The sequence below is a fragment of the Diplotaxodon limnothrissa genome, linkage group LG6 (genome assembly GCF_057381915.1).
Source record: "Diplotaxodon limnothrissa isolate DT_005_m linkage group LG6, D_limnothrissa_male_GT1.1, whole genome shotgun sequence".
NCBI lineage: Eukaryota > Metazoa > Chordata > Actinopteri > Cichliformes > Cichlidae > Diplotaxodon > Diplotaxodon limnothrissa.
This window is the reverse complement of record NC_140601.1, coordinates 35,564,722-35,582,105: the sequence shown is the minus strand read 5'-3', so window position 1 is coordinate 35,582,105 and position 17,384 is coordinate 35,564,722. Positions and strand designations below refer to the sequence as shown.

General features: G+C 39.1%; 1 protein-coding gene across 1 annotated transcript; it reads right to left on the bottom strand.

Annotated features, from left to right (window-relative positions):
* Positions 1-4,789: 4,789 nt before the first annotated feature.
* Positions 4,790-15,970, bottom strand: sec23b (SEC23 homolog B, coat complex II component). The gene is made up of 19 exons (XM_085356322.1): positions 15,826-15,970; positions 14,041-14,268; positions 13,585-13,642; positions 13,291-13,377; positions 12,543-12,779; positions 12,314-12,396; positions 12,061-12,205; positions 8,607-8,765; positions 8,407-8,522; positions 8,176-8,299; positions 7,959-8,039; positions 7,777-7,866; positions 7,412-7,518; positions 6,913-7,066; positions 6,665-6,742; positions 6,370-6,531; positions 6,142-6,228; positions 5,800-6,021; positions 4,790-5,179 (listed from the first exon to the last, which is right to left on the bottom strand). Exons 2-19 carry the CDS (start codon positions 14,259-14,261, stop codon positions 5,090-5,092), a joined length of 2,301 nt encoding a protein of 766 aa, XP_085212448.1. The 5' UTR covers positions 14,262-14,268; positions 15,826-15,970; the 3' UTR covers positions 4,790-5,089.
* Positions 15,971-17,384: the final 1,414 nt, after the last annotated feature.

Here is a 17,384-nt window from a genome sequence, read left to right as displayed (position 1 = left end):
GCTCAAAGGAAATTAGACAGATGACTGACAAAAATACTAGTTCCCTCATTACTTTATGACAGATTAGACATATAAAAGATCTGGAGTTAATTCCAAGTGTTGTACTTGTAGTTGCATTGTTTAATCCAGCTATTCCCTGGAACTCTCAAGATGAAATCCAAAAGAATGTCAGTGAGAATGAAGGAGGACATCATTACCCTGAAAAGTCAAAATCAGATAGATAGCAAAATATTTAGGGGTGCCCAAATCAATTATCTGGTACATTCTTAAAAAGAATGAATGCAGTGGTCAGCTCAGCAACACTAAAAAGCCTGGAAAAGCAGGAATGGGAGCCAAAAAGGATGATCACAATACTCTTTTCTTTGGTTACCGCTTCAAAATATCCTGCAAATTAAACGTCTGTGACCAAACAGGAGTGAGAGGATGTCACAAGGAGGTAGGTATATTATTTTCAGAGTCTACAATCAAGAGACATACATGAATGGAAATGCAGAGATTTCATAATAAGTTGCAGACCAGTGATTACACTGAAGATCAGGAAGATTATATTTAGCCAGAAAACATCTAAAAGAGCATGTGCAGTACTGCAAAGAAAAAAATCTCTGGACAGATGAAACCAAGATTAACTTGAACTAGAATGATGAGAAGAGGAAAGTGTATAAAAGGAGAGAAACATCTTATAATCCAAAGAATACCAAATTATCTATCAAACATGGTGGCAATGTTATGGAAGGGCCAATGGAACCGGGTCATTAGTGTTTACTGATAATGTGATTGCTGATAGAAGTAGCAGGATTAATTCTGCAGTGTCCATACTATCTGCTCAGAAGGGATTACAGTCCTAATGACTTAAAGAATACTGTTAAAGCAAACCAGGAGTTTCTTGAGGCATGGCCATACAGCAGCGGTCCCCGAGCCACGGTCGTGAGTCGTTTGGTACCAGGCCGCGAGAGTTGAGGCTCGGGTGTGAAATTTATGCTTTTCAGGAGTTTTATCATTTTTTTTAAGCGTTTTTATCGTTAACTCGGTTTCCCTGGGTCTTTTCCTGTGTGTTATGAATAATTCTTCTTAGGTACCGGTACTGGTTTTATTTTGTTGTATTTAAAGGCCGGTCCGTGAAAATATTGTCGGACATAAACTGTTCCGTGGCGCAAAAAAGGTTGGGGACCGCTGCCATATGGCATACTTTCAATCACTGAAGACAAAACTGAGTTGAGGAAGAGTCACAAACAATCAACACCTGAAGGCAGTAAAGGCCTGGCAGAGTATCTTAAGGGAAGGAAATACAGCATTTGCTCATGTCCATGGGTTCTTGGCTTTGACCTTGTGTCCACAGTTGTCGCCATACTCTTCACAGTCATAGTCAGGATGCTGTAAGAGATACTAAATGCAAAAAATCATCTTGCAGCTGAGGTAGTTCACACATTGTCACTGCTGTTCACTGGATGGCGTGGCATGTTGCTGCAGGATGCTGTGGTAGCCATGTTGGTTCAGTGTTCCTTCAATTTTCAATAAATCCCCAACAGTGTTAGAAGCAAAGCTCCCCCACACCATCACACCTCCTCCATGCTTCACAGTGGGAAACAGGAAAGTAGAGACCATGCATTCAACTTGTCAGAGTTGCACAAAGACACGGCGGGTGGAACCAAAGATCTCAAATTTGGACTCATCAGACCAAAGTACAAATTTCCACTGGTATCATGTCCACTCCGTGTGTTTCTTGGCCCAAACAAATCTCTTCTGCTTGTTGCTTTTCCTTAGTAATGGTTTCTTTGCAGCTATTTGACCATTAAGGCTTGATTCGTGAAGTCTCCTCTGAACAGTTGATGTAGAAATGCGTCTGCTGCTGGAACTCTGTGTGGCAGACAACTCTGTGTGGGGCTCTAATCTGTTAACTTGCGATTTCTGAGGCTGGTGACTCGGATGAATTATTATTATTTTTTTACCCTTTTAGACCTTCAGTTCTTAAAGTAATGATGGACTGTCATTTCTCTTTACTTAGCTGATTGGTTCTTGCCATAATATGAATTCTAATAGTTGTCAAATAGGACTGTCTACTGTGCACCAACCTGACTTCTGCACAACACACCTGCTGGTCCCAACCCCATTAAGAAGGCAAAAAATTCCACAAATGAACCCTGAAAAGGCACACCGTGAAGTGAAAACCATTTCAGATGACTACATCATGAATCTCATCGAGAGAAGGCCAAGGGTTTGCAGGGCCGTCAACAAAGTGTAGGGTGGCTATTTCAAAAATATAATCTAAAATATAATTACTTGCTACGTAAATCCATATATCTTGCTTCATATATTTGATGTCTTCAGTTTGTATATACAATGTAGAAAGCAGTAAAAATAAAGAAAACCACGAGAGAAACCATGAGAAGGTGTGTCCAAACTTTCGACTGGTAGTGCATAGACATCTTAGCTTTCAGGCACAGAAGCCAGAATGGATTTCTCTAGTTGCTGGAATATAAAAATACAACTGAAATGTTAGGATTCAATAGGAGAAAAGAAGTTGGCACATTTCCTTACAGCTTTTCCTAAGCCTAGGGCACAAGCGTCATGAATTATCATTGATGGAAGAAGAGAAAAAAAAGGAAAAAAACTAAAGCATTAAAAGCAATTGTAATGTTCTTTTGTCCCTTGGAACATCTTTGGGTGACAGCTTTTGCACGAATCAAGATGACCAAGTATATAGACACACAGATTAACAGACACAAATTTTCCTTCAGGAGATTATTTCATATCTGTGTTCTATATGACCACAAAATACATGCAGCATAGCAATTTTTAACTGCAAAATGCATAGATTTACAAGGATATTTTGATAGTATGCACAGCTACCCATGTCAAAAGAGATTAAAAGTCATTGCACTTATGTTTTGATTTGGTCATGAATACCTTTAAAGCATATGCAGTCTCATAGCGCACATAGTAAGGGCTAAGCTCTTGACAGACACAGCATTCATTTGTATTTCCACAGCAACTTCCACTTAAAGCTGCTAAGAGTAGAATGTGCCTCTAAACAGATAGCCCCTAAGGATTAGTCTTCATAATCTGCCGTTCACTGATCCTCGAAATCATACGGTCTGGGTGCTCTGAAATCAGCTTACAGTGATAGTAGATGGTGTGTGAGTGGTTTTATGATTGGGATTGTGTTCTATGTGGGCTTTTCATACAGTAGCAGTGAATGAAAAAAAAAAAAAGACAATTGTTTGGGTATTGGGTGTTGCGTCCAATCTGCACAGAGGATGTAGACTGTAGCAGCAGCACGGTTCATGCCATTCCAGTGCTCACACTTGCACGCAACCTTTCATATTTGCAGTGCTAGACAGTAAAGAGTATTCTTTATTCTGTTCAAGAACCTTGGTGTCTGCACTGAGCATGTTTGCCAAGAGAAAATCCAGAGCTGATGACAAAACATGATTTTACACCTAATATACAAGTGCAAGGAAAGACTATGCGGTTTCCCTGTTCTACAAAAAACAGCAACAGTGTTTTACACAGCTGTACAATATAATAAAGTTTGAGTTCAGGAGACACCTGACAGTGCACCTGGGTTGTGGAGAATGAGATAGTGAATAGGACAGGATTATAGTACACTCTAAAAAAGAATATCTAAATGTTTGTCATAGAGAACATAGTCACAGCTGAGCTGAACTGATTAACTTCCTGTGGTGGGGCGTGGACTGCGGTTCCGTGTGGACGCACCTGCACGGAGGTAACTGGAGCTGCAAGTTGCATTGTGGTGTGATGCATGTGCGGCTGGCAGCCGCAGTCAATAAAGATGGCTCAAAACTATGATCTCTGGACCCGCCGTGTCTCATTCACACCCCACTTCCATTACTCAGAACTATTCAGGGAGAGAAAACCCACAGAAAACATTTAAGATCTTCCTGATGCATGCTCAATCATCCAGGTAAATAAATCTCCAAAAGTTGATTCTGTTCATCTGGACGTAGCGTTTTGAGGGAGAAACGTTTCGTCACTCATCCAAGTGACTTCTTCAGTCTCAGCTGACTGCAGGTTTCCCCAAATCGCATAAACAGTACATTTGCATAATGAGTGAAACCAGCCCACTGAAGGAACAATGGGCTGGGAGGTCAGTTCCTTAATCTTAATTATGCAAATTCTCATGACCATTGATCAACAACGACTGATCAATGGCCATGAGTACCATTCACAGAGAGTTGGGGAATGGCTGCAATCACAGCATTGTAAGATGGCGATAGACGTACCCTTAGGCCCCTCCTCGATTCAGAGATGGTCTTTTCCTTTTCACGTAAATGGGCTCCTTGACTCCGCGCTCAAACCAGCGTTCCTCCCTGTCCAAGATGTGTACTGGCCAGGACTCTGCAGTCTATTTACACCTACAGGCCAGTGGACACTCTTTCAAGGATGAGGATGTACACATCTTGGACAGGGAGGAACACTGTTTTGAGCGAACTCAGTTTTTCACTGGAAAGCACTTTGGTCAACCACGTTGTTTTTAAAGTGCTGTATAAATAAAGTTGGATTGGATCGGGACAAGAAATCAGCACCAAGACGGTACAGCATTGCGGATATTTTTTAAACAAGTGGTACCATTATAATTTATTAATGAAAACATTTCTAGACATGTCAAATTTAGCTATAGACAAAAGCAGACACAAATAATCATCTTATTAAACCTTATACACAGTCTGATGCAGTAGATACATATTTTATAAAAAAAAAAGATGAAAGTATTAGTCTAATCATTCTGCATTTCATAGGTAATACCAAATATTAAACAGAAGTAGGGATATTATTGATATGAGGACAGTTTGGTTGAGGAGAACTCTAAACATTTCTCATAAATAAGCTGTTTATTGAAAATGAGTAGACATGTTATTACTATCTTTTTTTTTTTAATATACCAATGTGCCATCACCCTTTTTTGTGTCGTATAAACATCACATTGGCCTCCAAACAGCAAACTGAAACAAGCACAAACAGTAGACTGTCTCGGTTTGGCTCCTTTACAAAACTGCAGAAATGTTAATGGTTCCCGATGGAAGAAAAATGCTGTATCAATTCTTTTCTCTTTGAGGTGGAATAGCGAGTTCTATGCTGAGCTGGAAACAGCCAGTTTCTTCAAGTGGTCCATGAAGACCTGCAGGCTCACGTCATCAGTAAGGATTGGGGCTCCTGTCTCCTATTGGAACAAGGGAGGAGCAAAATGGTGATTTACTCACTTTGCAAACACATCTCATCACAACATAACTCTGACCACTTTAATGAGCAAAATGCTCGCTTTGAAGATTGGCTTATGCAAGACCACGCTCTGGTGATAATCCTATTCTCAGACTTCCGTAGATTTTCTCCTTTTCTTGCAGTATTTGTACAAAGCACTTCCTTGACTTGGGAAATAAGAGATTAGTGCTATTTTCAGCTTGCAATCTTCTACAGGTTAGCTTATCCAAGACCTGTATTTACTGACAGTTTGCCTGTCCTGTGGGTGAAAAACAATCAGGATGGATGTCTCAGAAGACTTAAAAGTCAATCCTGGGATTTTAGTCTATACTTGTACAAATAGATGAAATGAAAACTTTATGGAAAATAAAAAAAAAATGTATGCATGAGGCAGGAGACAAATCCACTACATTTGAGAATTTTACATTTACATATTTGAATGTAGCGCAAAAGATATAACTATGGTAAAACTGCAAATTTGGTGCCTTTCATTAAACTAAAAACAAAACAGGCTAGTTGAGAATTTCAGTCCAAACGTTTCAAATACAAATGCAAATAAAACAGTATATTTTAATACTGTACCTGTCCCCAGGCATAGAGGTTGTTGTGGGTCTGCGATGGGTTGACCTTGGAGAGCAGGAAGCGAGCCTGGGAGCCTCCGTGCTCAGTGTCAATGTAGCGTGGCATGGGGAAGCGTGTCTGTAGGATCTCTTGAGCGTCATCCAGTGGAGCCTGCAGCAGCTGTTTGAAGTTCTCATACTCTGCCATTTCTTGGTAGCCTGCTTTTCGCCATTGAGCAATGGTCTGGAACAAAAAGAGAAAAAAATCCAAATGCATCACAACATACAGAGTTTTGTGTAAATAGTTTAAGCATATAAAATAACATTTTTAATGGATAATTTGTTGAAAAATCTGCTGCCTTACCTCTCCATGGTAGATAACCAGCTGGAAGAAGGTGTCCATCAGCAGGATTCGATCTGGCAGGATACTGCTACTGTCCAGGAGCACAGGCTGTAACACATCCATGACACAATGCACAACAATTTAGCACCAAAAATATAAACACTTTTGCTAGGAGCTGGCTGTTCAGCTGCCAGTGAGTAACACAAAACATTGATGATAGGATGATAGTGTTGAGCGTATGAGGCTGACCTCTGGTGGTCCGTGGAAGGAGTACGAGTAGAGGATGGGCTGGATCATGATCAGGGACTGGGTCAGGTCTTGCCTGACAAAGTGATGCCTGTAGTAGGAAGACTCATCTGGGCTGTTGTTGAAAACTTGCAGGAATGGTGACCGTCGCAAGTGGAACATAAACTGTAGGTGTAGGAGAGAAAAATGTTCACACAATGTTCACATTGTTTTTCCTAGCAGAGTATTCCAGCATAACTGAATTAAATTAGGGGGGAGTATGATAATCATAATAATGGCTACATTTGAAAGAAATTACCTGTGGATAGAGGGACAGAGACTCTGACAGTCTAAAAGATGTCGGATCATCTTTGTTGAACTGGCCAAATTTCTGACACTGAAACAAAGGAACAAGATAACGTGGTTTAAATACGTACCATGCATGACGTTCACATCAGGAGTCACAATAGATAAATATCAACACTATTCACAACACGGGTATCGGAAGTATTCCAACTATGTATTGTTAACATGTTGCAAACTCTGCTACGTAGGAGTGTCACTTACCAGGCGGATGAGCTGCCTGTCAAGCCAACGCAACACATCAGGACCCTCTTCAGACTCTGCCCTAAAGACGCCCAAGCGGGCCATGAGCACTGCAGCTGCTTCTTGGTCGAAGGATGATTCGATGTGCTGAATCTGAGATTGGGCATCTGCCCAGCTGGAGTAGTTTAAGAAAGAAAGAGAAGCGAGAAAGAGAATGGGAGGGATAGAGATAAGAAGAATAGAAGAAACCAGAGAAGCAGAGGTCAGAATAGGTGTGGTGTACATGACGCACATGCAAACAGGTCTCAAAGGCGTTGGTCTAAATTGCAGGAATGCAAACATCCTTTCTAGAGAGGAAAATATTTATGCAGTTGTCATTCTCTTGGCCTCATTAAACCAACATTTTACACTCCCAGCAATTACTTTATTGAGAACATACCAAATTTAAGTACATTTTAGGTGCAGTCTAGTTAATCATGTTTCATATCAATTTAGATGAACAATAAAACAGGAGTCTTACTTCCTGGCGATGGTGGTGACCCGTATCCTTCTTTGTGTGTTTGAGTGCTGGTACTGGGTTACAAACTGGACTGCCCCACGTCCACCCTGAGGGACTGGTGCATTGTGCTGCAAACACAAAACAGTAGAAACAGTAAGAATGCAGTCGACAATCATTTCTATTTTACTGGGAAAGGGGGGAAAAAAAGAAGAAAAGAAAAACCCATACAGAGACACAAAAAGCCTTTGTCTGAAGAATCTTTTACTAAACAAAGCCACAATTCTTCATTACAACTATTCATTGTTTGGCCTCCTAACATTTCCACTCTTATCAGCTTACTGTAATTCTATCTAGCTAAAATGCTGAGGTTCAAGTTCTTATTTTACCTGATTCACAACTTCAAAATAGATGCCCAAAGTAGTGGAGGGGTTGAGACCGCACACCTTCCATTGGCTGGTGCCACCAATGCCCAATTCCTGCACAAAACAGAGAGTGCAATTTGATAAATATCCCAGATTACTCAACATGACAGTAAAGAATCCAAATCATATCTGGCTCAGTCACTCACATTCTCTGATACACAGGGAGACTTTGAGTTGAGTGAAACACACGGTCCAATTGCACCGGAAACCTTCAGCTCTCTCGAGGTCTATAAAGCCAGACAGAGAAAGAAATACAGTTAACGTTTTCAACAGCTAATATATGTTACCTTTGTTCTATCATTACAAATCCCAATATAGAAAGTAATCACACGTATAACTCAAAGGACTAAATCAAGCCTTTACCTTGACTTCCAGGACACCTCCAAAGGCCATGCGGAAGTCACCATTGTAGTCCTTACTAAAGACTCTCTGGAAGGTTTGTTTGAACAATGAGGTATTGAAGGAGTCTCCCATCACAATGTGCCCCCTGAAACACAGCACAATAAATTGTCAAGATTCTTAATTATTTTTTTAAAAGGGCATACTAATGCAATTACACACCTTCAATGAATGTAATAAATAGTGCTTACTTACCCAGTGAGATTAGATAAGCACTTCATTTCAAGCAGTCCAGTCTGGTCTAGGGCGCAGGCATAGATATCAATACTGTGGCCATTTGTTGCTGAACGATTGGCCAAGGCTTCATAATACTGTGAAAAACAAACAAACACGTTAAATTTATGTAATATGCAAGGAAAGGTTTCAATCAAATACAAGTACTACTGCATGCTTACCTTGGTGGCCTTTTTCAGATGGCGAGCATTGTCTTTCTGGATGTCATGCCAGGAACGAATTGGAGTTTTCAGCTCATCTCCCACCACCATTCCAGGGCCCTGGGTGGGTGGTCCTCCAATAAAAAGCATCACACGAGCCCCTGTGTTGGGGAATGTACCCTGAGGAGACAGGAAATGGACTTCAGTTAGTGCAAGTATCATTATACCCCAAGTTAACATTCAGCAATTCTGTGATCTCGTGTAAAATATATCGTCAAAACTTTTTTGCTTTTATAACAACCAATATGTGCAAGTGGAATTTACATCACAAAATAAAACATCATTAACCAGTCCATTTGAAAATGAACCATAAAAGCATAAATGTTGAATTAAGGGAACGAGTTAGAATAAATGGTTCAAGGAACACGTGTAAGCAAAGGGCAGACGTCATAACCAACTCTTCCAACAGTGAGGTCCAGAGTCCAAGAGTCTGGGAAGGTCTGAGATAGTGAAATATTTGGAACTCAACCAAGTAGCCACCAAGCAGCAGGAATTTGCTTTAACTCTTGCATGGTCGTCAGAATTTACACCCTTTTACGGTCATCGGGACCCAAAATGGTCCCCATCCAAAAGGTGATATAGCAATGGATTTTATGAATTTTTTTTTCTTTTTTTTTCACATCAGATCTTTTAAACAACTTCAGACCTATCCACTGATATAAAGTTTTTCATAATTTTTTTCATATTTTTTAGGTTTTTATGGCTTTATTGTCATAAAAACCCCTGTTTTTTGGGGGGTAAAAAACCATAATATGCAATATTTTCAAAAAATGAGTTGCAAATGGAACTACTTGGCATGAGGTTATTAGAGCCTTGGATAGGTAAAGAATTCAGAACAGAATTGATTTGGATGCATTATTATTTTTGGAGCAATAAGAGTTTTTACAATATACATCCATTGGTATCCCTTGGGACCCAAAGGGGTCCCCATCCAAAAGGTGATATAGCAATATCATATATGAATTAATTTTTCATTTTTTTTCACATCAGATCTTTTAAACAACTTCAGACCTATCCACTGATATAAAGTTTTTCTTAATTTTTTTTACATTTTTTTAGGTTTTTATGGCTTTATTGTCATAAAGACCCCTGTTTATATTTTGGGGGGTAAAAAACCATAATATGCAATATTTTCAAAAAATGAGTTGCAAATGGAACTACTTGGCATGAGGTTATTAGAGCCTTGGATAGGTAAAGAATTCAGAATAGAATTGATTTGGATGCATTATTATTTTTGGAGCAATAAGAGTTTTTCAAATTTACACCCTTTTATGGTCCTCGGGGCCCAAAATGGTCCCCATCCAAAAGGTGATATAGCAATGAATTTTATGAATTTTTTTTTCAGTTTTTTTCACACCAGATCTTTTAAACAACTTCAGACCTATCCACTGATATAAAGTTTTTCATAATTTTCTCAATATTTTTTAGGTTTTTATGGCTTTATTGTCATAAAGACCCCTGTTTATTTTCTTTGGGGGGTAAAAAACCACAATATGCAATATTTTCAAAAAATGAGTTGCAAATGGAACTACTTGGCATGAGGTTATTAGAGCCTTGGATAGGTAAAGAATTCAGAATAGAATTGATTTGGATGCATTATTATTTTTGGAGCAATAAGAGTTTTTCAAATTTACACCCTTTTATGGTCCTCGGGACCCAAAATGGTCCCCATCCAAAAGGTGATATAGCAATGAATTTTATGAATTTTTTTTTCAGTTTTTTTCACACCAGATCTTTTAAACAACTTCAGACCTAACCACTGATATAAAGTTTTTCATAATTTTCTCAATATTTTTTATGTTTTTATGGCTTTATTGTCATAAAGACCCCTGTTTATTTTCTTTTTGGGGTAAAAAACCATAATATGCAATATTTTCAAAAAATGAGTTGCAAATGGAACTACTTGGCATGGGGTTATTAGAGCCTTGGATAGGTAAAGAATTCAGAATAGAATTGATTTGGATGCATTATTATTTTTGGAGCAATAAGAGTTTTTGCAATATACTTCCATTGGTATCCCTCGGGACCCAAAATGGTCCCCATCCAAAAGGTGATATAGCAATGAATTTTATGAATTGTTTTTTCATTTTTTTTCACATCAGATCTTTTAAACAACTTCAGACCTAACCACAGATATAAAGTTTTTCATAAATTTGTAAATATTTTTTATGTTTTTATAGCTTTATTGTCATAAAGACCCCTGTTTATTTTTTATTTATTTATTTTGGGGGGGGGGGAAACCCGTAATATATATTATAAATATATTCTCAATCACATTCACACCACTCTCTTATATCAGTTCCACTACATCGAGACTATTTTATGGTGGTCAGCTGTTTTATTGTCATGTATTTTGCATAATAAGATAACCATGTCCTGCATTCAAAACCACTGAAAATGTCTATGGTGGTGCTGTACCTAATATTGTGCTCATTGGATCCAAAACATATTTTTCCTTTATTTTGAAGCCTGAGGCTTAGATCCATTAGGTATTCACGAGAAAAAAATTATCACATGTCAGGATTACAGTATATCGAAAATATGTGATTATAATGGGAGTCAATGGGACCCAAAATGGTACGAGGACCACAGATGGTAACACTTATGTGAATCTCCTTTACTATACACAACACCATAGAGGGGATCAATGAATTTTAAAAATAATGCTAAAATGCACATCCTAGCCAAGTTTCATGCAACTAGTCTTTAAAATGACTGATATATTGAGAATCAAAAATCCAAGGGGACCCAAAAGGGTCCCTTTTTTGACTATGACCATCAGAGTATTAAATATGATGTCTGTATTTGATAACACATTCTATATAAAGGCTGATTCATTTACCAAAGGGACAAAGAGTTATCATTCAAAGAGAACAAACAAATGAGCCAGCTGATACTTGATGCCAAAAGCTGTTTGCGGTTCTCCTTTACATGGAAAAAATAAATAAATAAAAGACTCATTCATTTAGTCATATCCCTTAAGACAAATCAGTGAATCTGAAGTCAGTGAAAGAGCAAAATGTATTCTAGTACAGCTGGGGAATGTTCTGTTGTACTATCAGTTATATAACCACACAGATTAGCAGTACAAAAAGGGTGGTTGACAGTGGAGGGAAAAAAAAAAGCACAAGGCAAATAGGTAACAGCCTTTGAACGGACAGAGAATATTTACTGTTTGTCTGATCATTATCAGACAGCGTGTGCTGTTCGGAAGAGGTACATGTGGCACAATTGTCTTTAAGAAGCTAAAGTTCAGGTTGCTGTGAATTACTGTATTTGCTTTAGTTGTAGATAAACCTTGTAAATGACTGTTTCTGTGATCATAAATGGCTTTATGTGTTCCATTTCAGATTATTGACAGTACAGCATCACTTGTATGCACTTAATGTAAGAGACAGTTTTTTGTCTTTCGTACCTCCAGCAGGCCGACAGCGACAGACAGCGCAACACCAGTGGATCGGAGTGGCCGTTTACCCTGAGGGACAGGCCACGGGTCTCTCTGAAGCTCTCCCAGCAAATCTGTCAGATTCATATCGACTCGATGCACAGGCTGAAGAAACCTGAATATAAGACACACACACACGTTTTAGAAAAAAAAAAGTGCTTTGCTTTTTTTGTAAACAATAACCATCAACTGACAAACATGAATTGTTTGTGCTCCGACGTACTTGCAAGTGGCAGCAGCATCCTGAGGGGCCAAAGGACGACCTTGTTGTCCTGTTACAGCTGGCTTTGTTAAACCCAGCATCTCCTGAAATGAAAAGCAAAGGTTTTACACGTTTAACAATAGCTAACCTTGTTTTTTGTACTTTTTAATCTAAATGGACTTCCTGTTTTTTCCCCCCTAATAAGTGTGTCACTCACACCAGACTACCAAAGGCCTTTGGCTGGACTTACCTGTATCTGTTTGGCGGTAAGATCCTTGGTGCCTCGGAACACATAGCTCTTAGCAATCCCCTCGCAGCTCAGCTCATGAACTTGAACCATGCGGCCAAATGTGATGAGGCCCACAAGAGCGTTGGGGGGCAGCAGACTGAGAGACATCTGGAGAGACTCCTTGAGAGCCTGGAGATCTTCTTCTTCCAAACATGTGTCCACCACATACAGGAAGATGAGAGGAGCTGCAGGACCACGCTGTAAAGAGGCAGGAGACTAAAGTCAAAAACTGATGAAATCACATTGTATCCAAACAGTCATAATCACATAGTGAAAAACAATTGAGACTATTGTTTATGTTTTCATGTGGTGCTGTGTGGTTTGCTGCTTGCTTCGTATATATTTCTATATTACCGGCACTAGCAGAGATGGCATGTGAACATCAGAAGCTCATAGTCATACTTTCTGAATACACTACACATTATAAACTAGTAGTAGTATTGTTACAAATGCCAACCACAACAGACGTCAGGCTCAAAGTGGTTTTGCTTTTATAATTACCATTTAAAATGTTTATTACAGCTACCTGTATAATTTAACTTAGGTCTACTTTTCTGTTATTACATCTGTCACTGTCAAAAATAAGGCATCCCTAAAAAAACATATGTGATACTACTGAAAACTGTTAATGTTGACCTTTATACCTTACATCTTCTGGACTTAATACAAATTGTTAAGGTCAGAGTGCAGACATGTATGCAGTATTTACCTGTACTATGTACTCAATTGTAGAAAACTGTGGCATAAGCTCAGCTGGCTGGTTCACGTCTGATATGCCTGCGTAAGAGGGAGGGAACTGCGCGCGTGCGCGCACACACACACACACACACACACACACACACACACACACACACACACACACACAGAAAGATATCAAGATTAACCAACCTAAAAAAGGAATGTAGCTCATCAGCATTAAGTTATGAATGCAGAGACACGTTTTGGCAGCGATACGTTTCAAATAGCAGCAAGACTAAACTATGCTCTCAGCCACAGTACTTACAGGGTTTCTCTGGAAGCAGAAGTTGCAGGCCCATATTTTTGCTCTGAAGTCAACTTGACTGTAAAAAATAAGAATAAAAGTAAGAAAATAGAGGTTGTATCTAATTGTCATAAGTGTGGCTGTGACTGAAATATACACAAGGTGTATTTAGTGTTTGCAGTTCTCATGCACCACACCCAATACTAAGAACACCTCAGCATTTAGAAGTGCTGATGTGTTAGAAAAAAAAGTCAAATTCAAATCCCTGCATCTCCTTTCACTCACATTTACATTTGCAAATATAACACTTTAGTAAATAAATGTCAGGAACAGACATCTGTGGCTTTAAATGATGAAACTAAAATACTAAAAGTCAAGGAAATTATATCACATACATATACCAAAACGCATGATTAAAATAAACATTCAAAAGGATACACTTTATAAGCTAGAGTACTGTTTTTCTGTGAAACTCACCATAGTGGGTTGAGCACTGCCTTACAGTTGGCCCGGCTGCAAAGAACTGGCTCATACTGGACCGGTGGCAAGTTGGGCCTCTCTTTGAGAGGTGTGAAGAGGCAGGAGACAGGGACTACCAGCCTGGTGGCTTCAAGGCGGCTCGAGGGCCAGAGGTTCCAGCTGAATCTCACCCCATCTCTGTCCTCATTTTGTTGAATGAACTCCTGGTAGGTTGTCATCACTGATCTTCAGAAGGAAAAGATCCCCCAAAGTAACACAGTGAGGTTATCAGTCCCGCTGAAGAATTAAAATAATAAGCGTGGAAGTGGTAATCCAAACGGTACCACTCCAAATCTTCCGATGTTCCCTCTCTGCTGTGTACCGGCTTTCTTCTGCTAGCTGCAGTCAGCGCCTACTCTTTATACCTGTGATCTTTTCTCTCGTGTGCTATAAAAAGGAACGGATTTTCGAAAGCATGACGCACAAATTTTAACATTAGAAAACCTGACCAGCAAGTTTTCAAAGAGTGCGGAGGAATCCTGCAGGTATTTTAAAGCTCTACCTTTGTTAGCGGACGTCACTGAAACATTGGTGACGCCTTTTGCAAATCATTGCCAAGCATGCTGTTGTAGCAACTGTATACTCTCATTCTTTCTCATGACTATGTGAAGCTGCATAGTCAAGAATAAACATCAAAGGACTGCAAAAACATGCAACGTGTTTAACGTGGATTAAATTATATAAGAGTTTTTATTATTCACACATTACATTATCTGTTGTAATTTTTTCCCAGTTCAGCCAACTAACTTATGTGTTACAACATACCCCAGAGCCAAGACTGACAGCACAGGGTCCAGAAATTCTCATCTCATAAAACAAACAGAAAAGGTAGTATAGATTCACACAACTAAGATGAACTTGTACAACTAATTTATATTCACAGGGAAATCTATTGGTTTTTTTTACTCATTTGTTGTATTGCTCTAAGCCACTTTGCAGTAGTTTAGGTATACAGGCTATTGTTATTCTTTGATTAACTAATCTATTGTTGTAAATTATTGAAAGCATGCACTTTCATTGTTTACAAAATGCGCTTAATACACAAACTTTCCTTACTGACTGTAATATTTGGGAATGACAACTAATTTCTGCAAATACTGTTTTTCTGTGTATTTTATTTTTATTAATGCTGTCACCAAATTAATGACTCGAATTTCTCTTCAACTCTATTACTACTACGCCTGACCGCTTAAGATTGCAATGCTTAAGGCAAAGAAACTAAAAAGCCCCCGCACAATCTAATGACATATTCAAGTTTGGAATGAGGAAAAGATTTTGTCCTTTTTAAAAAAAAATGTATATTTTTTTAAACAAAGTACAAGGAAATACGGAAAAAACAAAAGAAAAGTCAAAATTTTAAGCAACTTTTCGAATTTTATGAATCTGAATAGATTTCAACACAACACACAGGCCACGTATTATCAGCAACGAAGCCACCAGTGAGAGTTGGTCTTTATCAGAACTCGTACTCATTCAAATGCTTATTTACGCTTTGTATGCTGATAGCCAAAACACAACATAACAGCAGTGGCGTTTATAGAAGACAGACTAGTTTAACAGTTGGCCTTATTTTATTAATCTTCGCTGTAAAACCGTCTCTCTTTACTTCTCTGGCACTCATCTGCATGCTAACGACACCGGGTTAGCTAATGGAATGTAGCATTAACCTACTTCCTGTCCCTTCGTAAATGAAAGCTGAATTCGGGCGGTCTACTTTCGAAGAAATTTAAGGCGAGCTCTTACCTTTTATATTAAGTTGAGCTTAGGTATGGACAACAATAAAGAAACTGTTCGGTTCGAAACGAGTTACAGCATCTGGAGGTAAATGGAGACGGATGCCCGAGAGGACACAGAGACGACGTTGACGAGATCACTCCCTATCAGCCGGGTATGCACTCCACTAGAATGACGTGTTACTCCAAGATCAGGCGTATCCTATTGGCTCGTATTTCCATGACGTTCGTACGTCATGCTTAGCGTATGCAGCGGAAGCGTACAACTATGGGAAAATGAGTTGTTTAGATCCGCTGCAGCAGTAACGTAAACTCCGATAATCTCGGAGTTGTAGAAAGTGTTATGTCCACCGAAAATTTTGTACTGTGTGATAACGTGTTGTTCGACAGTTGTGCGGGACTTGTATTATCTCACTGTACTGACACATGTACATTGATGTACTAATGAGTATTTCAGCTGTATGCCACTTTTCTTCTACTTTACTAAATTTCAGAGAGAAATAATGAACCACATGCTTTGCCTTATATATATTTCGAAAGTTACTGTTAATTTCAAATATATGATTTTTTTTAAAAATTGTTTCCTACACACACAGTCGTCAATATGTTCAAAAATGAACAAATGGTTAACGGTTACTACCCATTCTTGGTTTTTAGAGTTCATTACTATTTCTACTACTACTACTCACTTCTATTAACGTGGTGTAGTTGGGGTGTATAAAAGAAGAAAACAAATAGATGAACATCAACAAAAGCATTATTACTATTATTATTATTTATTTTTTGTGCTCAAATATGGGGACTTTTGGTCCAAACCACTTAATATAGCTACACCATACCTACCTATTTCCCACAGAGGAAAGTTCCGGTATCTAAAATATCAGCGGCTTACAATTTGAAAATCACAGACAGTAATTTAAACTTAAAGGACTACACGGTGCAACATGAGGCAGTCGAGTGAGGTTACGGACATCAGTGGATAGCCTGTTGTTAAGTTTTAGAGTATAACCTGTAAACCTGATTATTAATTCATTTATTATTATTATATTTTGGCGCTTATACAGCCTATGTTTTCTCCTAAATCGTCACACTTGCAGAAATTATGTCGTTTGGAGAAAGTACCAGAATCTTAACTTCAGAGTACCCCCTGTAATTTCAAGCGAATCCGAGAGGTAATTAACGAAGCATTTCAGAACAGTTTGCAATAATTTTGAACGTTAGGTGGCGCTGCAACCAAACTATGATTTCGGTGAGGCTCAAGCCCCCGGAGGGAGAGACCTGGAGAGAGAGAGGGAGGGGGAGAGAAAGGGGAGAGCTGTTTCCTCTCCCTGTGTTTCTGCTGTGCACAGCGGACTATCTCCTCTTTCTCACAGTGTGCTGAGCCTAGATGCGGCAGGTGTGTGTGTAAACCGAAGCTTTTCTCACTTTGACCACCTGACCGACAGAATCTGGATTCTAATGCATATCGGCTGCGCACAGAGTCCATTTCGGCTGTGAGGATGTTGCAGTGATAGTAGAGCATCTTCTCCGCTGTATCGCGCCCAGCCGGCATCGTCAGCTGTTGCTCTA